The sequence below is a fragment of the Gigantopelta aegis genome, chromosome 5, assembly GCF_016097555.1.
Source record: "Gigantopelta aegis isolate Gae_Host chromosome 5, Gae_host_genome, whole genome shotgun sequence".
NCBI lineage: Eukaryota > Metazoa > Mollusca > Gastropoda > Neomphalida > Peltospiridae > Gigantopelta > Gigantopelta aegis.
This window is the reverse complement of record NC_054703.1, coordinates 31168552-31186211: the sequence shown is the minus strand read 5'-3', so window position 1 is coordinate 31186211 and position 17660 is coordinate 31168552. Positions and strand designations below refer to the sequence as shown.

General features: G+C 37.1%; 1 protein-coding gene across 1 annotated transcript in view; it reads left to right on the top strand.

The window, feature by feature from the left end:
- The window catches only part of LOC121373087 (mucin-like protein), a 34540-nt gene extending 17157 nt beyond the window's left edge, over positions 1-17383 (top strand). Inside the window, exons 6-17 of the mRNA XM_041499534.1 lie at positions 297-419; positions 1128-1166; positions 2483-2589; positions 4629-4690; positions 6208-6386; positions 6994-7066; positions 7943-7956; positions 8536-8680; positions 9335-9519; positions 13269-13387; positions 14549-14599; positions 15219-17383. Coding sequence (XP_041355468.1) covers positions 297-419; positions 1128-1166; positions 2483-2589; positions 4629-4690; positions 6208-6386; positions 6994-7066; positions 7943-7956; positions 8536-8680; positions 9335-9519; positions 13269-13387; positions 14549-14599; positions 15219-15251 — 1130 coding nt within the window. The 3' untranslated portion in view covers positions 15252-17383. The remainder of the gene's footprint in view (positions 1-296; positions 420-1127; positions 1167-2482; positions 2590-4628; positions 4691-6207; positions 6387-6993; positions 7067-7942; positions 7957-8535; positions 8681-9334; positions 9520-13268; positions 13388-14548; positions 14600-15218) is intronic.
- The last annotated feature ends 277 nt before the right edge of the window (positions 17384-17660 follow it).

The window sequence follows — 17660 nt, the reverse complement described above, 5'->3', positions numbered from 1 at the left end:
GAATAGTTCCGAGAAAACGAACCAGTGTGGCGTCAATTAACTCAGTTCTATTGTAAAACAAATATTGTATATTCAAGATATGTGTTGGTTCCAGATGTTAACGTCTGTTCCGAGACGTCGCACCAGTCTGGCGTCAATTAACTCAGTTCTATTGTAAAACAAATATTGTATATTCAAGATATTTGTTGGTTCCAGGTGTTGACGTCTGTTCCGAGACGTCGCACCAGTCTGGCGTCAATTAACTCACTTCTATTGTAAAACAAATTTTTTATATTCAAGATATTTGTTGATTCCAGATGTTGACGAATGTTCCGAGAAAACACACTCTTGTGACGTCACACAACTCTGTTCTAACACCCAAGGGTCCTACGTTTGTTCTTGTCGCACGGGCTGGGTTCGCGATAATCACACCTGCACCAGTAAGCGTGTCTTTTGTTTTATTTCTTTATGTCTTTCTATTTGGTTTCATTTAAATGTCACATAATTATATAATTTTTATTTAATGTAAATAATCCTTTTCGTATCCACACCATTGTTTGACACCCAGTACCTGTATTAGTGTGTGTTTTATCGTACTGGTCTGTTATTCATTAATTCACTCATTCATTCATTCGATTGTTTACATGTTGTTTCGTTGTCATTCATTACATCTTCACGGGGTGAGACGTAGCCCAATGGTAAAGCGCTCACTTGATGCGCGGTCAGTTTGGGATCGATCCCTGTCAGTAGGCCCATTGGGCTATTTTTCGCTCCAGTCAGTGCACCATGACTGGTACATCAAAGGCCGTGGTATGTGCTATCCTGTCTATGGGATAGTGCATATCAAAGATCCCTTGCTGCTAATCGAAAAGAGTAGCCCATGAAGTGGCGACAGCGGGTTTCCTCTATCAATATCTGTGTGGTCCTTGACCATATATTCGACGCTATATAACCGTAAATAAAATGTGTTGAGTGCGTCATTAAATAAACCATTTCCTTGCTTTCATTACATGTTCACTAGCTTCTCAGTGATATAGCACTCATACCGATGCAATAAAATGGCTGCCTGCGATGTTCGTGCAATGGTCATGGTGTGTGTAAATTACAGACAAACATTAATGTGTGCACACGACTCGTTTCTCTTACAGAACAGGCAACGGCAGAAACCACCACAACTCGAGTAACAGGTATGTTGTTGTCATTGTTCACTATTTTATGTACTTGTTTTAAATAGAGAGAGAGAGAGAGAGAGAGAGACAGAGAGAGAGAGAGAGAGACAGAGGGAGAAAGGGAGGGAGAGAGGAGGAGAGAGATGGGGAGAAAAGTAAAAGAGACAGGGAGAGAGGGAGGGAGAGAGAGAGAGAGAGAGAGAGAGAGAGAGAGAGAGAGAGAGAGAGAGAGAGAGAGAGAGAGAGAGAGAGAGAGAGAGAGAGAGAGAGGCGCAGAGACATAGACAGAGGAGACAGAAAGAACAAAAGAAAGATGACGGAGAACAGTTGCTCCGAATTCTGTATCTACAATATACAGCTTCAAATAACCAAATATTTAAAAGAAACATAACTTATCACATAATTATACGAAATTCTTAATGCGTATAAAGCACACACACAACAGATAAATGACGTTTGGACTTCTGTAAACATATTCCAAAGTAGAACATATTTAATATGAAGGTTTAGTGATTGATATTTATTTTATTTTATATATACACACACACGCATGCACACACACAGAGATATATATGTATATATATGTATGAATATTATATTATTATTATTATTATTTATTATTATGTGGAGGAGGGGCGTTGGGAGGTGGACGTACGAAATCTGAATGACAAAACTGTAATACATGATCAGGGCCGTATCTCTGCACAGTATAAAGTCGAATGGTAATTTGGAAAAATAGTGGTTTATTCCATGAATCTCTATCTAGTGCCTCGTCTATTATTAATGATTTAAAATATCACAAGTATAGTTATTTTGACTTCTTGCACACCCGTTGGTGACAACATCATGTAATTTGTTATTTTTAATAACACATACTTGTTAACACATATAATGTGCATTAACATTTTAAAGACGTACGACTGGCTGCTCTTAGGTGATTACCAGGTCACCAAGGCCATATCATCCAATGAAAAACAGCACGGTCGAATCGATCACTGTGTGACATACAAGTTAACCTGAAATTCACTTGTCTATAAGTTAACTTTAAGCGCTATGGCCGTACATAGGTTTTAGTTTATTTTAAAACTGTTTTGTGAAGTTATGTAAGAAATATAATACTACATTCGTATCCATTAGATACCATTTATCTTACAACTCGTTGTTTAAAAATGTATCCAACTCGCTTTCGCTCGTCAGATACATTTTAAAACAACTCATTGTAAAATAAATGGTATCTAACGGCCGCTCATGTAGCCATTCTCTATTTAACGTTTTTTTAAATACACCATCTTTCTCAAGGTTTAAATTGGAAAAATATGGGTGTTTTTTTGCAGAACCAGCAGTATCGATTGAGATTTCACTGAACGTGGACTACAAGGCAGATTTCTCTGACCCAGACTCCAGTGCTTACCAGGAGTTTGTCCAGCAGTTCCAGCGAGCGGTGAGTGACAGCAGACCAGACGCTCAGTGATATCAGCAATATTATACTATTGAGGCATCCATAAAAAGAATGCTTTTTAAATCAACTATATCCATTGGGCCTACAAGCTTCGCGTTTGATCCCACTTACGTGCATGAAATAGTGGGCAGACCTGGCAGTGTCTAGTATGTATGTATGTATGTATGTATGTATGATTTTGTGAAATTAAATACTGTTTTTAACAAAATGTTTGATTAGGGGGCATGCCCCCCCCCCCACCCCCCCCCACCCCACCCATTGTCCCACCACCCTCCCTACGTCACCGAGTGAGTGCTCTTACAACTCGATTCTCGTCGTATAATACATTAGTTTAGTTGTTAATCTGAACGCACCCGTCGTATGTCATGAATTATAATGCAACCGTCGAGTTGGCCAACTTCGTTGTAACAGTTGACACTCTGAGCCAAACATTAGGAATGGGGATTTGTCATCGTTGTTGTTGTGAAGATGGTTTTCCGGACGCCATTTTATTTCTTTGTTTTGTATTTGTTTGTTGGGTTGTTTTTTTTGTGGGTTTTTTCCTTTGGTTCAGTTTTTTTTTTCGAGGGGATGGAGGATTGTTGTTGGGGATTTTTTTTCTTTCTTTCTTTCTTTCTTTGTTTGGGGGTTTTTTTTAGGGGGGGGGGGGGAGGTATTTTTTTTCTGTTTGTGTTTTTTCATTGTTTTTTTGTTTTGTTTTTTGGGGGGGTCATGTTTATTGTTCGGGGTTTCTTTCTGTGTTTTGTTTTTTATTTTTTGTTCGTTTAGTTTTTTGTTTGCTAATTTTTTCTTTCATTTTATTCATGAAGAATGTCTTTTCATATGTATTTACTAACACAAAAGTAGAATTGAAGTAGTAAAACAATTAATTAATTTCAACAAGGTACAAAATTTTACAGTTTTTATTTTGTTTTGCAGTTAACGTTTCTCTAAAGAATATTATTGCTCAAGTTTTTATTTATTTCATTTTATTTCATTTTATTTCATATATACTCTTCAAAAAAAGTAGGGGAACTCTAATAAGAATTTACAATTGCCAAAATTGTAAAGTATATTAGCTGTTGGGAATGGTTATATGATAATAGTGAATTAATTGGGCAAACATTACAACAGGTAGTTCAGTATTACAGTAGGTTTTATGCCCACCAATCTTGAAGGACGATTGGGGTCAGAAATGAAATTTGAAAGTTGATATAGCAAATTCAAACAATAAAAATGACTAAAAATAAAATAATAACAACTGTATGATCAACAGAATGAAAAGGATTGACAGAAATAATGTTCCACAGTGATTAATCGACCTTCCTGGAAATTGTCAAAATCGAGAATGACACCCCACGCACGTGTACAGGGCAACTGCGTGATGCATGTGCAAACTATGGAATGTGTTTCGGTGTGTTGATAAACAGACCTGAACGTTCTTTACTAGTATGTCTGTGGTCAAAACGTATGTTCGGTCTAATAGTTGATATTAACATTAATATTTCAGGTTCCCCTACTTTTTTTTAAGAGTATGTATATATATATATATATATATATATATATAATATATATATATATATATATATAGGCACTAGGTTTATTGACATTTAAGCAAACGTACTTGGGTGACACTCCATAATTGACGTATGCATACATAGGGATCAAATAAAAACATTTCAATGGCAATTTGACACTGAAAGCTGTCCAGCGATCGGAAAACGAAAAAACGTTAAGGCCTAGTTTATTTAGATGTAAGGACATCCAAAATGACGTCATTCGAGTTTGACGTCATTACCATTCAAAAATGCACCGGGCCACATATTCTTACATCATTTGAATATGTAGTAATGGCGGACTGGAATTAAAGTTGCGTGTACAGTTTACAAAAACATGTTGTATTAAACGTAAGATTATATGATAAAGAGATTATTACCCTCGTGTATTTCGGTATCATCAATATCATATATTAGGAATAAAAATAATGTATTATGCTCAGATTCAAAAGTTAATAAACTTATTTGAAAATCTATTTTATTTAGATGGAGGCTAAACTGCAAGTGCTATTGACACATTTCATACGCCTGGTTGTTACCAAAATATCGTAAGTATCATGACATTTACATTTTAATTTCATCGGCAGTCGTTCACAATTTAAAACTAAATAAACAAGAAAACGAATACAAAGAATATTTGAAAATAAATACCCTGAAATTACATTCTAGATATTAGTGGCCTATATCAGAAAATAAACTGTATTCAGTATATGTAGATAGCAGTGGCGTAGGAAGGTGCCACAAGTTAGGGGAGGGGGGACAAACTTTTATATTTGCACACTTTTGCACTATTATAAAGCAAATATAAAGCTAAATATTTGAAAAGTGGGGGGCATATTTGCCCCCTGCCCCTTGCCCTTGCCCTCCCCCAGCATCCTACGCCAGTGGATAGGAAGTATGTGCTGTCCATTATACGAAGTGTCCAGTGTAGAATGTTTAATAGTAGGCCTACAGTATTTACATGTACTATTTACATCGTGTCCGTTTAGGTAGATGCTGGGAGCTATAAGACAACTGCACTGTATTTTTTCTGACGATGAAATGTCAACGAAACAGTTATTTTGTCAATTGGTTAACAATTAACGTCAAATATTATATTTATAGTATGAAAGTACAGAAAAAAATGTTACATTTTAACAGCGTTAAAGACATATTACAAACGAAATTTGATATAGAAAAATATATTATTTTTAAAAACTGTAACTATGAATTATTTATTAAACAATGGACCCCCTTGACCTTTTTTAATTAAAGTATTTATAATAAATATCAATGAGTGAATTTGTTTATGAACACAGCTTGCTTGGAAATACAGATACAGTACAAATTATATTCCTTTTAGCTAGATTCTTCCAATTATCCTTTTCTTTCCTTTTAATCCTCACTCCTTTTGCTTTCTTTCCTTCTTCTTTTCCTCATTTTCATGTTGAACTCAGAGCATTTAACTTTCCATATTATAAATATTCAACAATATTGTATTATGTATATGTGTGTGTGTGTGTGTGTGTGTGTGTGTGTGTGTGTGTATATATATACATGTATATATATATATATATATATCAAGATATTATTATTACTATGTCCATATAATGTATATGTGATGATATTTTGACACTGTAAGGTCATGATCTCAAGGCACCCCAACCTTGGCATCGCCATATTGCTCTGGGGACAATAACAAAATATATAAAAATATAAACGGAAAAAAACTAAAGAAAAAGAAACAAGAAACCGTTACCATAATCAAATATCGTATCTTTGCATAAAACAGAGTCAAAGGGATGTCTTGACAAGGTCATTGTTGCTATCACGAAGAACTGTAAAACCTTGTGTTTATTATAGAAGGGCTCCTCAGGGTGATACATCCTTCCTGATTCGTCAAAGATGTATTCACGAGAGTAGTGGGGCTTGATTTACCTATTTGTAAATAGTGATATTGTTGTTTTCAAAATTAGTCATTTTCCAGATGAGCAATTTTTCGTGCACTTAAAATTTAAGTTACAGGCGCATGGGGCTCTGGAGCGATCGCTCACCATAACATAACTTGTATATTTTATGATATTAGGAGAGGTAGCACAGTGGTTGATTTCGACGTATATAGTGACGGGTCGGCCAGTGTGACGTCACGGGAGCGGCAAGTAGCCCTGGCGCTGTCGTCTATCTATTCCACGGGGTCCTTGTTGCTAGGCAACGAAACTGTGAACATCACAAAACAACCCACCATAATATCGGACGGAAAGACTGGTAAGGGTGTTGTCTTCGTCTTGTCTCTCGTATTATCATGGTACTGCTTTGTAGAAGTATTTCTTAGACTCTGTCTCGAACAGAGATGCGACTTTGAATGATATTGCGCTAGTATATTCTAGGCCTACAATTTGGTGCCTTGTGAAGTCGTCAATTGACAGACAAAAGATACTGACAGAGGGAGTGAGGGAGGGAGAAGTGGGGGAGGGAGAGAGGGAGAAGTGGGGGAGGAAGGGAGAAAGGAGATACAGAGACAAATAAATTGGTAGATAGGACTAATAATGGATTAATGGTTAGACAAAATTAACATATAGATAGGTAAAAAGAAAGAAAGAAAGAAAGAAACGGAAGGAAGGAAGGAAGAAAAACATTAGAGACATGCAGCAAACAAGAAACAGACAGATGGATGATTTGAAAAAAATAAAGAGAACGAATGACTGACAATTAAAGAAAGAGAGAAAAAAAATGAAAAATTAAATAAAGAAAGAATGGCAGACTAATAAACATACAGTCAGACAGACAGACAATAGAGGGAGATCATTTAAAATAATGTTACCATATTTATTTCATGTTGAGCAATCATATCATAATTTGATTTAATTTTCAGAAAACGTTGTGTGTCTATTGTGCGACATAGATGAAGAATGTATAGAAACGGACAAGAATAATTTCCAATGCAGGTTAGAAAGGGTTAACCTTTGTTAGTTACAAACACAAATAGTTTCCACTGCAGGTTAGAATGGGTTAACCTTTTTTAGTTAGAAACACAAATAATTCCCACTGCATGTTAGAATGGGTTAACCTTTGTTAGTTACAAACACAAATAATTTCCACTGCAGGTTAGAAAGGGTTAACCTTGGTTAGTTACAAACACAAATAATTTCTCCACTGCAGGTTAGAAAGGGTTAACCTTTGTTAGTTACAAACAAAAATAATTTACACTGCAGGCTAAAAAGGGTTAACCTTTGTTAGTTACAAACACAAATAATTTCCACTGCAGGTTAGAAAGGGTTAACCTTTGTTAGTTACAAACACAAATAATTTCCACTGCAGGTTAGAAAGGGTTAACCTTTGTTAGTTACAAACATAAATAATTTACACTGCAGGCTAAAAAGGGTTAACCTTTGTTAGTTACAAACACAAATAATTTACACTGCAGGTTAGAAAGGGTTAACCTTTTTTAGTTACAAACACAAATAATTTACACTGCAGGCTAAAAAGGGTTAACCTTTGTTAGTTACAAACACAAATAATTCCCACTGCAGGTTAGAAAGGGTTAACCTATGTCAGATACAAACAAAATTAATTTACACTGCATAAAAAGGTTAATGCTGATTAAAAAGAGACATCAATAATTTCGGTTGCAGGTTAAAAAGGGTTAATGCTTAATAAACTTAATGACAGAACTGATGTTTATTTAAGGTTAGAAAATGTTACTGTCTATTAGAACAGTATGTATAAACACAAGAACATAAAATTGTAGTCTCATCTCCATTATTTAAATAATTACATCTCTTATAATGTTTCACCTTTGTTTTATTTTCTTGTTTTTACAGACAAAAGAAATCAGGTAAGATGTCATTTTAAAAGCTTGGGAATTTAAAAACATAATAAATATTATCTTGAAAAAAAATACACAATAAATTTGTTTTAAAACAATGAAGCTGGGTTTGTTAAAAATATAATTATGATGTTAATTTGCGAAACGGGAGGTACAGTTCAATCACAGTAATAATATTAAATAAATAAACTTTTTTAATTTATTTATTTATTTATTCAGTTTGTGTGTTTCCAGATACGAGTCTTCTAATGGGTCTGCCTATAGGAATGCATATGTTTATTTATTTAGTTAGTTAGTTAGTTAGTTACTCTTTGCGTTTTCAGACACGAGTCTTCTAATTGGTCTGGCTATAGGAATGCATGTGTTTATTTATTTATTTATTTATTTATTTATTTGCTCTTTGTGTTTCCAGACACGAGTCTTCTAATGGGTCCAGCTATAGGAATGATTGTGTTTATTTATTTATTTATTTATTGTTTGTTTGTTTGTTTGTTTGTGTTTCCAGACACGAGTCTTCTATTTGGTCTGGCTATAGGAATGTATGTGTTTATTTATTTATTTATTTATTTATTTACTTTGTGTTTCCAGATACGAATCTTCTAATGGGGCTGACTATAGGAATTCCAGTGTCCATCGCGGTGGCCGCCATTGTAGCCATGTTGATCGTCTGCTGGGGGAAGAAGAAGACACACCGGAAACACCCGCTGACAGACGACGATCACAGCAGAGACCCGTATGTGTTCCAGTTTGTTTGCTTGCTTTCGTTGATGACGTTGAGGAGTTGGTAGGATCCTGTTTGGGTTTTGCTTTTTTGTTGTTGTTGTTTTGTTTTGTTGGGGGGGGGGGGGGGTTGTTTTTTGTTTTTGTGGGGTGTGGGTGTTTCTTGTTTTTTGTTGTTTATAGGTGTGTTTTTATTGTATTGAGTGATGGTTTTTTGGAGGGTGGGGGGGGGGGGATGTTTTGGTAGTAGGTTTGGGGAGATGTTTGTTTGCTTTTGTTGGGGGTGGTTTGCTTTGTTTGTTTTTTGTTGTTTGTTTTTGTTTTGTTTTGTTTTTGTTTGTTGTTTTGTTTGGGGTTTTTTGCTGCTACTGTAAAATGTTTCCGAGTAATATTTCCTTTTTAATCATAAAAATTATATATCAAATACATTTTGTCATTTAGAATATCTCTGTCTGTATATCAGTATACAGAGTGACCCTGACTGTCGTAATGTCTGTGCTAGCCCTAACTGGATTTAACATCCCAATAATATTATATGCCGACACTACTATTATAAACAAAAGAATGTATTTAATATGTAATTTTGTTTGTTAAAGACGCCATATTTGAAGAAATCATCATATACTGGTAATGACAGCAAACTCAGGAACACCTCTTTAATTTGTAGAACGCACGTTCGTCAAACCTTTGGCAGCATCAGCTCGGCATTTTCCGGAGGAAGTTACGAAAACAGCTTGGATAAACGACTCGGCTCCTACAACAGGGAGACGTTCGGCGAGCTCAACGTATTTCCCCGAGTACAGCTGGTGGAACCAGCGGGGAAAATATCCCAATACGACAATACAGTGCCGGGTAATTTATGTGCATATACATATATATATACGACAATACAGTGCCGGGTAATTTATGTGCATATACATATATATATATGACAATACAGTGCCGGGTAATTTATGTGTGTATATACATATATACGACAATACAGTGCCGGGTAATTTATGTGTGTATATACATATATATATACAGTGAAATTCCTCTAAACTACACACCCTTGGGACCAATTACAAAGTCTGGTTTTAAGAGGTATCCGGTTTAGAGAGGTTCTTTTCTGCACAGATATTGAAAAAAGGACTATGAAAACCGTCCGGTTTTGTGGGAATTCCAGTTTACAGAGGGTCCGGTTTTGAGAGGTTTCACTGTGTGTGTATATATATATAATTACAAGGGCAGATACATGATTTTTCTAGGGATTGGATACAATTTTAGAGAAGGACACCTACAATATTAAAAATAACACTAAGAAAATGCGTTATGAATGCACATCATTTCAAGAGTGGTTGCAGTATATTTTTTATAGGATGTGGAGCATTGGTACACCCGTTTCAAGTGCCGTTTTTAATAATTATGTTTACTTATAATCTCTCAGCATGTCCATTTTTTTTTAAATAAATAAATAAAATTGCCGAGAGGGATAACATGGATTTCACTCCATCATGGTTCAGTTAAGGTGATGCGATAGCTAGATTTGGTTTCCAACAATTAATGTAATTTCTATTTATTATCCATTTTTAGAGAAATAAGGTCCTTAAATCCATGACAGTATGCCTTTAAACTGACACTCTTTAAAGAAATCTCCTATATTTATACTTTAAAGAAATCCCTTATGTTCATACTTTAAAGAAATCAACGATATTCATACTTAAAAAAATTCACTATATTCATACTTTAAAGAAATCCACTATATTCATACTTTAAAGAAATCCCTTATGTTCATACTTTAAAGAAATCAACTATATTCATACTTTAAAGAAATCCACTATTTTCATACTTTAAAGAAATCCACTATGTTCATACTTTAAAGAAATCAACTATTTTCACACTTTAAAGAAATCCCTTATGTTCATACTTTAAAGAAATCAACTATATTTATACTTTAAAGAGATCCACTATATTCATACTTTAAAGAAATCCATTATGTTCATATTTTAAAGAAATCCACTATATTCATGCTTAAAGAAATCCTCTATATTCATACTTTAAAGAAACCCACTATATTCATACTTTAAAGAAATTCACTATATTCATACTTTAAAGAAATTCACTATGTTCATATTTTAAAATATCCACAATATTCATACTTTAAAAAAATCATCTATATATACTCTTCAAAAGAAGAAACGCAAAACCACATTGTCGTAACATTTGGAGAATTGATTTAATTATTGAATGGTGAGTCCGATAATTACCAAATGTTGCAGGATTGTTCACAATTCACTCTAGTCCATTGTGAGTAAGTGATAGGACACACCACCAAGGTCAAGGTCATCTGGAGTCAATACCGGGTGTGGCCTCCGCGTGTGTTGACAACTGCCTGGCACCGCCTGCCCATTGAAGCAACCAGAGTACGGATGACGTCCCGGGGGATGGTGGCCCACTCGGCCTGCAAGGCTGCTGCCAGCTCGGGCAGGGTCTGGGGCTGTGGTTGTCGCTGTCGGAGGCGTCGGTCCAACTCGTCCCATAGATGCTCAATTGGGTTCAAATCCGGTGATATCGATGGCCAAGGAAGGACATTAATGTTGTTGTTCTGTAGGAAAGCCGTTGTGAGACGTGCTGTGTGAGGCCTGGCGTTGTCATGTTGGAACACTGCGTTGGCGTTGGCCATAACTGGAACGATGTGTGGCCGGAGGATCTGGTCAATGTAGCCCTGTGCATTCAGGTTGCCCTGCACGTGGACCAGGTCAGTTCTGCCAGTGTGTGAGATGGCTGCCCACACCATGACACTACCCCCGCCGAATCTGTCCACTTCCTGCACGCAGTTTGCCGCATAACGTTCACCACGACGCCTATACACGCGACATCTTCCATCATGACGTCGGAGCAGAAATCGGGACTCGTCACTGAACCACACCTGTCTCCATCGCAGTTGAGGCCTTGTCGATGAATCTGGCACCACTGCAGTCGGAGTCGACGGTGTTGTGGTGTTAAGATGACACCTCGAACTGGACGTCTGGCACGAATTCCTACCTCACGTAGGCGGTTTCCGTACGGTCTGGTCGGATATCCTGCGCAAACCTGGTATTGCTGCGGCTGTGGAGGTGGCAGTAGTCAATCGTTCCCGAAGGTGGCGTACCCGGATGTAGCGGTCCTGCCCGGGGTAGTGACCCGTGGTCGACCGGATCTAGGGAGGTCACGTGTTGATCCATGTTGCTGGTAACGGTCCCACAGTCTGGAGATGGTGCTTGGGGACACATGGAATGCCCTGGCAACGGCCGTTCTGGATTCGCCTGCGTCTAGTCGGCCGATGGCATTGTTCTCTGCGGTTCACTGAGACGTGGCATGTCCTGGATTGTCAACTGTCGGCCAGATACAGAGGCCAGGCAAGCGAACACCCTGCACTTTTATACTGTCGGTGTTCATGTTGCACGTGCAGAACAACGCACGTGCAGTGGTGACATGGTTTGCACGTGGCTGCGTTTTTGGCGAATATTCACATTTTGGAACTTTAAAGAAATCCACTATATTCATACTTTAAAGAAATCCCTTATGTTCATACTTTAAAGAAATCAACTATGTTCATACTTTAAAGAAATCAACTATATTCATACTTTAAAGAGATCCACTATATTCATACTTTAAAGAAATCCATTATGTTCATATTTTAAAGAAATCCACTATATTCATGCTTAAAGAAATCCTCTATATTCATACTTTAAAGAAACCCACTATATTCATACTTTAAAGAAATTCACTATGTTCATATTTTAAAATATCCACAATATTCATACTTTAAAAAAATCATCTATATATATACTTTAAAGAAATCAACTATATTCATACTTTAAAGAAATCCCCTGTGTTCATACTTTAAAGAAATCCACTATATTCATACTTTAAAGAAATCCCCTATGTTCATACTTTAAAGAACTCAACTATATTTATACTTTAAAGAGATCCACTATATTCATACTTTAAAGAAATCCACTATATTCATGCTTAAAGAAATCCTCTATATTCATACTTTAAAGAAACCCATTATATTCATACTTTAAAGAAACCCATTATATTCATACTTTAAAGAAATTCACTATGTTCATATATTAAAATATCCACAATATTCATACTTTAAAAAAATCATCTATATATATACTTTAAAGAAATCAACTATATTCATACTTTAAAGAAATCCCCTGTTTTCATACTTTAAAGAAATCCACTATATTCATACTTTAAAGAAATCCCCTATGTTCATAATTTAAAGAAATCCCCTATATTCATACTTTAAAGAAATCCACTACATTCATACTTTAAAGAAATCCACTATATTCATACTTTAAAGAAATCCACTATATTCATACTTTAAAGAAATCCACTATGTTCATATTTTAAAGAAATCCACTATATTCATACTTTAAAGAAATCTCCTATGTTCCTATTTAAACTGGTATTCTAAACACGAAAATGTATTTAATACGTAATTTTAGTCGTCAAAAGGATTTTGATAGTCAGACACATCGTACTATGGCTGCTAACTCGGAACTGTCCCTTTAATCGACAAATGTATTAAAATCTGAAACTAGAATTCACCTCTTTATTGTTTTCAGTGACGTGGGGAAGCTCCCTGTGGCAGAATGGATCTCAACAGGCAGGGAGCGAGGTGAAAGGCAGCCGTGGACAGTTCTCCTTGGATTTCGTAGCTAACAATCTGGATTCAGATAGAGAGGTAGATACAGTCGGTTATTTCCTAACATCATATACATCGTGTGGCGTATGTAAGTATGTTTACAACTGTGTTGTGGGAGTGGGATACACATTGTTGTTGTTGCCTTTGGTTGTTGTTGTTGTTGTTGTTGTTGTTTGTTTGGGTTTTTTTGCTAGGTTCCTGGTTTTGTGAGGTAGAGATTTAAAGGGTTTTTTGTATACTTATATACCCGCAGAATGTGAATTGATGGACAGATGCTCTCTCTGTTCTCTGTCTCTGTCTGTGTCTGTCTGTCTGTCTGTCTCTCTCTGTCTGTGTCTGTCTGTCTCTGTGTCTCTGTCTGTGTCTGTGTCTGTCTGTCTCTGTGTCTCTGTCTCTGTCTGTGTCTGTCTGTCTCTGTGTCTCTGTCTCTGTCTGTGTCTGTCTGTCTCTGTGTCTCTGTCTCTGTCTGTGTCTGTCTGTCTCTGTGTCTCTGTCTGTGTCTGTCTGTCTCTGTCTCTCTCTGTCTGTGTCTGTCTCTCTCTGTCTCTCTCTGTCTCTGTCTGTGTCTGTCTGTGTCTGTCTGTCTCTGTGTCTCTGTCTCTGTCTGTGTCTGTCTGTCTCTGTCTGTGTCTGTCTGTCTCTGTGTCTCTGTCTCTGTCTGTGTCTGTCTGTCTCTGTGTCTGTGTCTCTGTCTCTGTCTGTGTCTGTCTCTCTCTGTCTCTGTCTGTGTCTGTCTGTCTGTCTGTCTCTGTCTGTGTCTGTCTGTCTCTGTGTCTCTGTCTCTGTCTGTGTCTGTCTGTCTCTGTGTCTCTGTCTCTGTCTGTGTCTGTCTGTCTCTGTGTCTCTGTCTGTGTCTGTCTCTCTCTCTGTCTCTCTCTGTCTCTGTCTGTGTCTGTCTGTCTCTGTCTGTGTCTGTCTGTCTCTGTGTCTCTGTCTCTGTCTGTGTCTGTCTGTCTCTGTGTCTCTGTCTCTGTCTGTGTCTGTCTGTCTCTGTGTCTCTGTCTCTGTCTGTGTCTGTCTGTCTCTGTGTCTCTGTCTCTGTCTGTGTCTGTCTGTCTCTGTGTCTCTGTCTCTGTCTGTGTCTGTCTGTCTCTGTGTCTCTGTCTCTGTCTCTGTCTCTCTCTCTCGATCTCAATCTCGATGTATAAGCTTCACCGAATGTGGTATGTTTGATATGATTTTTTTTTACTTTGTTTTCAGTTCAAAATACAAAGACCTCGATTACTTAGCCAACCAAACATCGTCTTCCAGGTGAGTTTTCACAGACATTTGTATGTAACCTACACTGTGATTGGCTGCAAACAACACATTAGCAATAAGAGGAACTTCAACTCAAAATGTTCGAACCTCACCAGGAAACAAGTAATTGCCTCTACCCTCGATCCTAATTATGCAAAAGAACCACACTTTCTACGTCCCTTCGGACTACATGCTCCCCGAAAACGTTTGAAATAAAGACACTCAGAGATGAGTTTTTAGGGAAATTAGTACCCCTCCCCTGCTTAAGGTGGTTCTCTCTCTCTCTCTCTCTCTCTCTCTCTCTCTCTCTCTCTCTCTCTCTCTCTCTCTCTCTCTCTCTCTCTCTCTCTCTCTCTCTCTCTCTCTCTTTTTTACTAGTCCGAATGGCTTTAATTTGCATCTTGCACTATTGATTTTACATATATTTCCCTGTGGAAAATAACTCGACCCTCACCCCTTAAACATTTAGCTCGCCACAGACACCCCCCCCCCCCCCCCCCCCAACCTGCATAGATTCTTGCATACATCCCTGCTCCCCTTCGCCAACCCCCCCCCCCCCCACACACACACACACACACACTAGTAATTGTCCAGCTTACAGCACTTGTTTTACCGTTTGTTTTATTTTTAGACCTCCAAATCACCAGACGACTTCTTTGTGTGAATTCTACCAAAGAAATCAGAGACCCCGAGAACGTGTCGTTTGTCTTGCACCGACATTTAGTGTATTTGGTGTACAGAACAGGAAGTGAGATCGTATGGTGGTGTGGGTTTTTGTTTTGTTTGTCCTATGAGAGATGGATATGCCTTATGGGAGATAACTCTGTTACTAACTGTTATAAATTTTATATTAATATGATTTTGTATTCCTTTCTTTTTTTCTTATCTCCTTAACACCCAGAAACCGGTGTGTTGATTTATTAGGCAATCCATTTATTCATTCATCCATCCATCCATTCACCCATTACTTTGTTATTCATGTTTTATCTCGGTGACTGAGACATTATATTTTCACTGTTTTTACATTGAAATACGTGCATTGAATAACGTTTTTAAGCAAGGATAATCACAATCATAATACAGGGGTCGAAATTGACCAGATATTAGGTCCAGCAAGCTACAAATTTTGCCGGTTCAAATCAAAACCTGCCAGACCAAAACCTGATTGACTAAAACTAACATGTTAATATAAACGTAAAGTAATTGCCCGTGCAAGAGGTGAGTTTCGAGGGTCGATTAACCTCTCTGCTCCAGCATATTTTCTTTCGTTTTTTCTTTACATTTTTCCGGGAGCATGTCTACTACAATTTCTGCACACGCATTTACCGTGGTGATGTTGTCCGGCAAAACCCCCACACAAAACCTTTGGGATGTCAGTATTTTGAGCCCTAATTCAATAATATTATAAATCATGGTGGTACTAGACACACCAAGGTCACTAGAATCACTTCAGATGTTGGGAACTGGATTATCTGAGCAATAAAATGCAAGTAACAGGGGTGTGGAATTGGTGGACTGTAAAAAAGAGGAAATCTAGAGGGGTCCCGGAAATTCTTGAAATCCTAGATTAAAATCTGTGCCATCTGACACAATTTGGAGGAAAGGACGATTAAAATGCGAGGAAACGCAATGTTCCATGAGAGGAAAACAGCTGATCCGAGGAGAATTCCTACCCCTGAAGTAATGTCTATTTTCACTTCTTCTTTTTTTAACCCAGCTCTAATATTTTTCGTGTTTATGTCCATTTAAGGTTCAAGCATGCTGTCCTGGGCACACACCTCAGGGTTTTTTTTTAGCTGTCTGTCCAAGACAGTGGGTTAGTTGTTAGTGGTTAGTGAGAAAGAAGACAGTGTAGTGGTCTAACACTTACCCATTGCGTCCCTTAAAACTGGCTTTGGGTGGAAGCCGGTACCGGGCTGCGAACGCTGTACCTACCAGCCTTATGTCCATTGGCTTAACCACGACACAACGCTTTACAGTGTGCTAGCAGAGACCTACTTCTCTAGTATAAATTGATTATGGGTTCGCTGTGGCGTGCAATACCAATGAATCGATTATTTGGAGAGACCCTGAGAATAACTCAGTTATAAGATCGATTACCGTGACACGTGAGAAATCGTGCATCAGATGATTTACTATTACAGGAACATTTAGTGAAATATCTGAAGATAGCTGTGAAGAAACAGTGTTATCATCCATTAGTGAAGGCTTCTTTCTCACTCTTTAAACAAAAAAGTAAAGTTTGTTTTATTTAACGACGCCACTAGAGCACATTGATTTTTTTTTTATCTTATCGGCTATTGGACGTCAAACATATGGTCATTCTGACACTGTTTTTTAGAGGAAACCCGCTGTCGCCACATAGGCTACTCTTTTACAACAGGCAGCAAGGGATCTTTTATTTGCGCTTCCTTCAGGCAGGATAGCACAAACCATGACCTTTGTTGAACCAGTTGTGGATTACTGGTAGGTGTGTCAGGAATAGCGTGCTCGAACCGTGGCTGGATATAACAAAAAAACATCTAGTGATAGTTGATGCATTTAATTAATGATTATCTCTAATAGTTCATACTCCTTTTAAATTCACTGAATGTTATTCCCTGTATATTATTTCCTGAATGTTTTTCCCTGTATATTACCTGTATGCTATTACCCGTGTGTTATTGCTTGTATGTTATTCCCTGTATATAGATCATCTTGTAATATGGTTATATCGCACTAATATATATATATAATATAATATATAATGTTAACACTTGTCAGATGTCGTGCCATTTTAAATATATTCATACATTTGTTGTGGTGTTGTTTTATCTTTTATATATTTGTTAATCTACCCCTCCTATTTCCGTGGCTTCGCCCTGAAGACAAAATGCAGGACGTTTGTATGGTAGTTGAAAGAAATCCACGTTGTATGCACGAAATAAAAGTGGACAATGACAGACATGTATATTTAAATTACTACGGCCATCAATCAAATTTTTTAAAATAATAATTCACGGTATAAGACGAGAGTTATTTGTGAATCTTCAAATGTTTAAAATAATAATTCAAGGTAAGACGAGAGTTATTT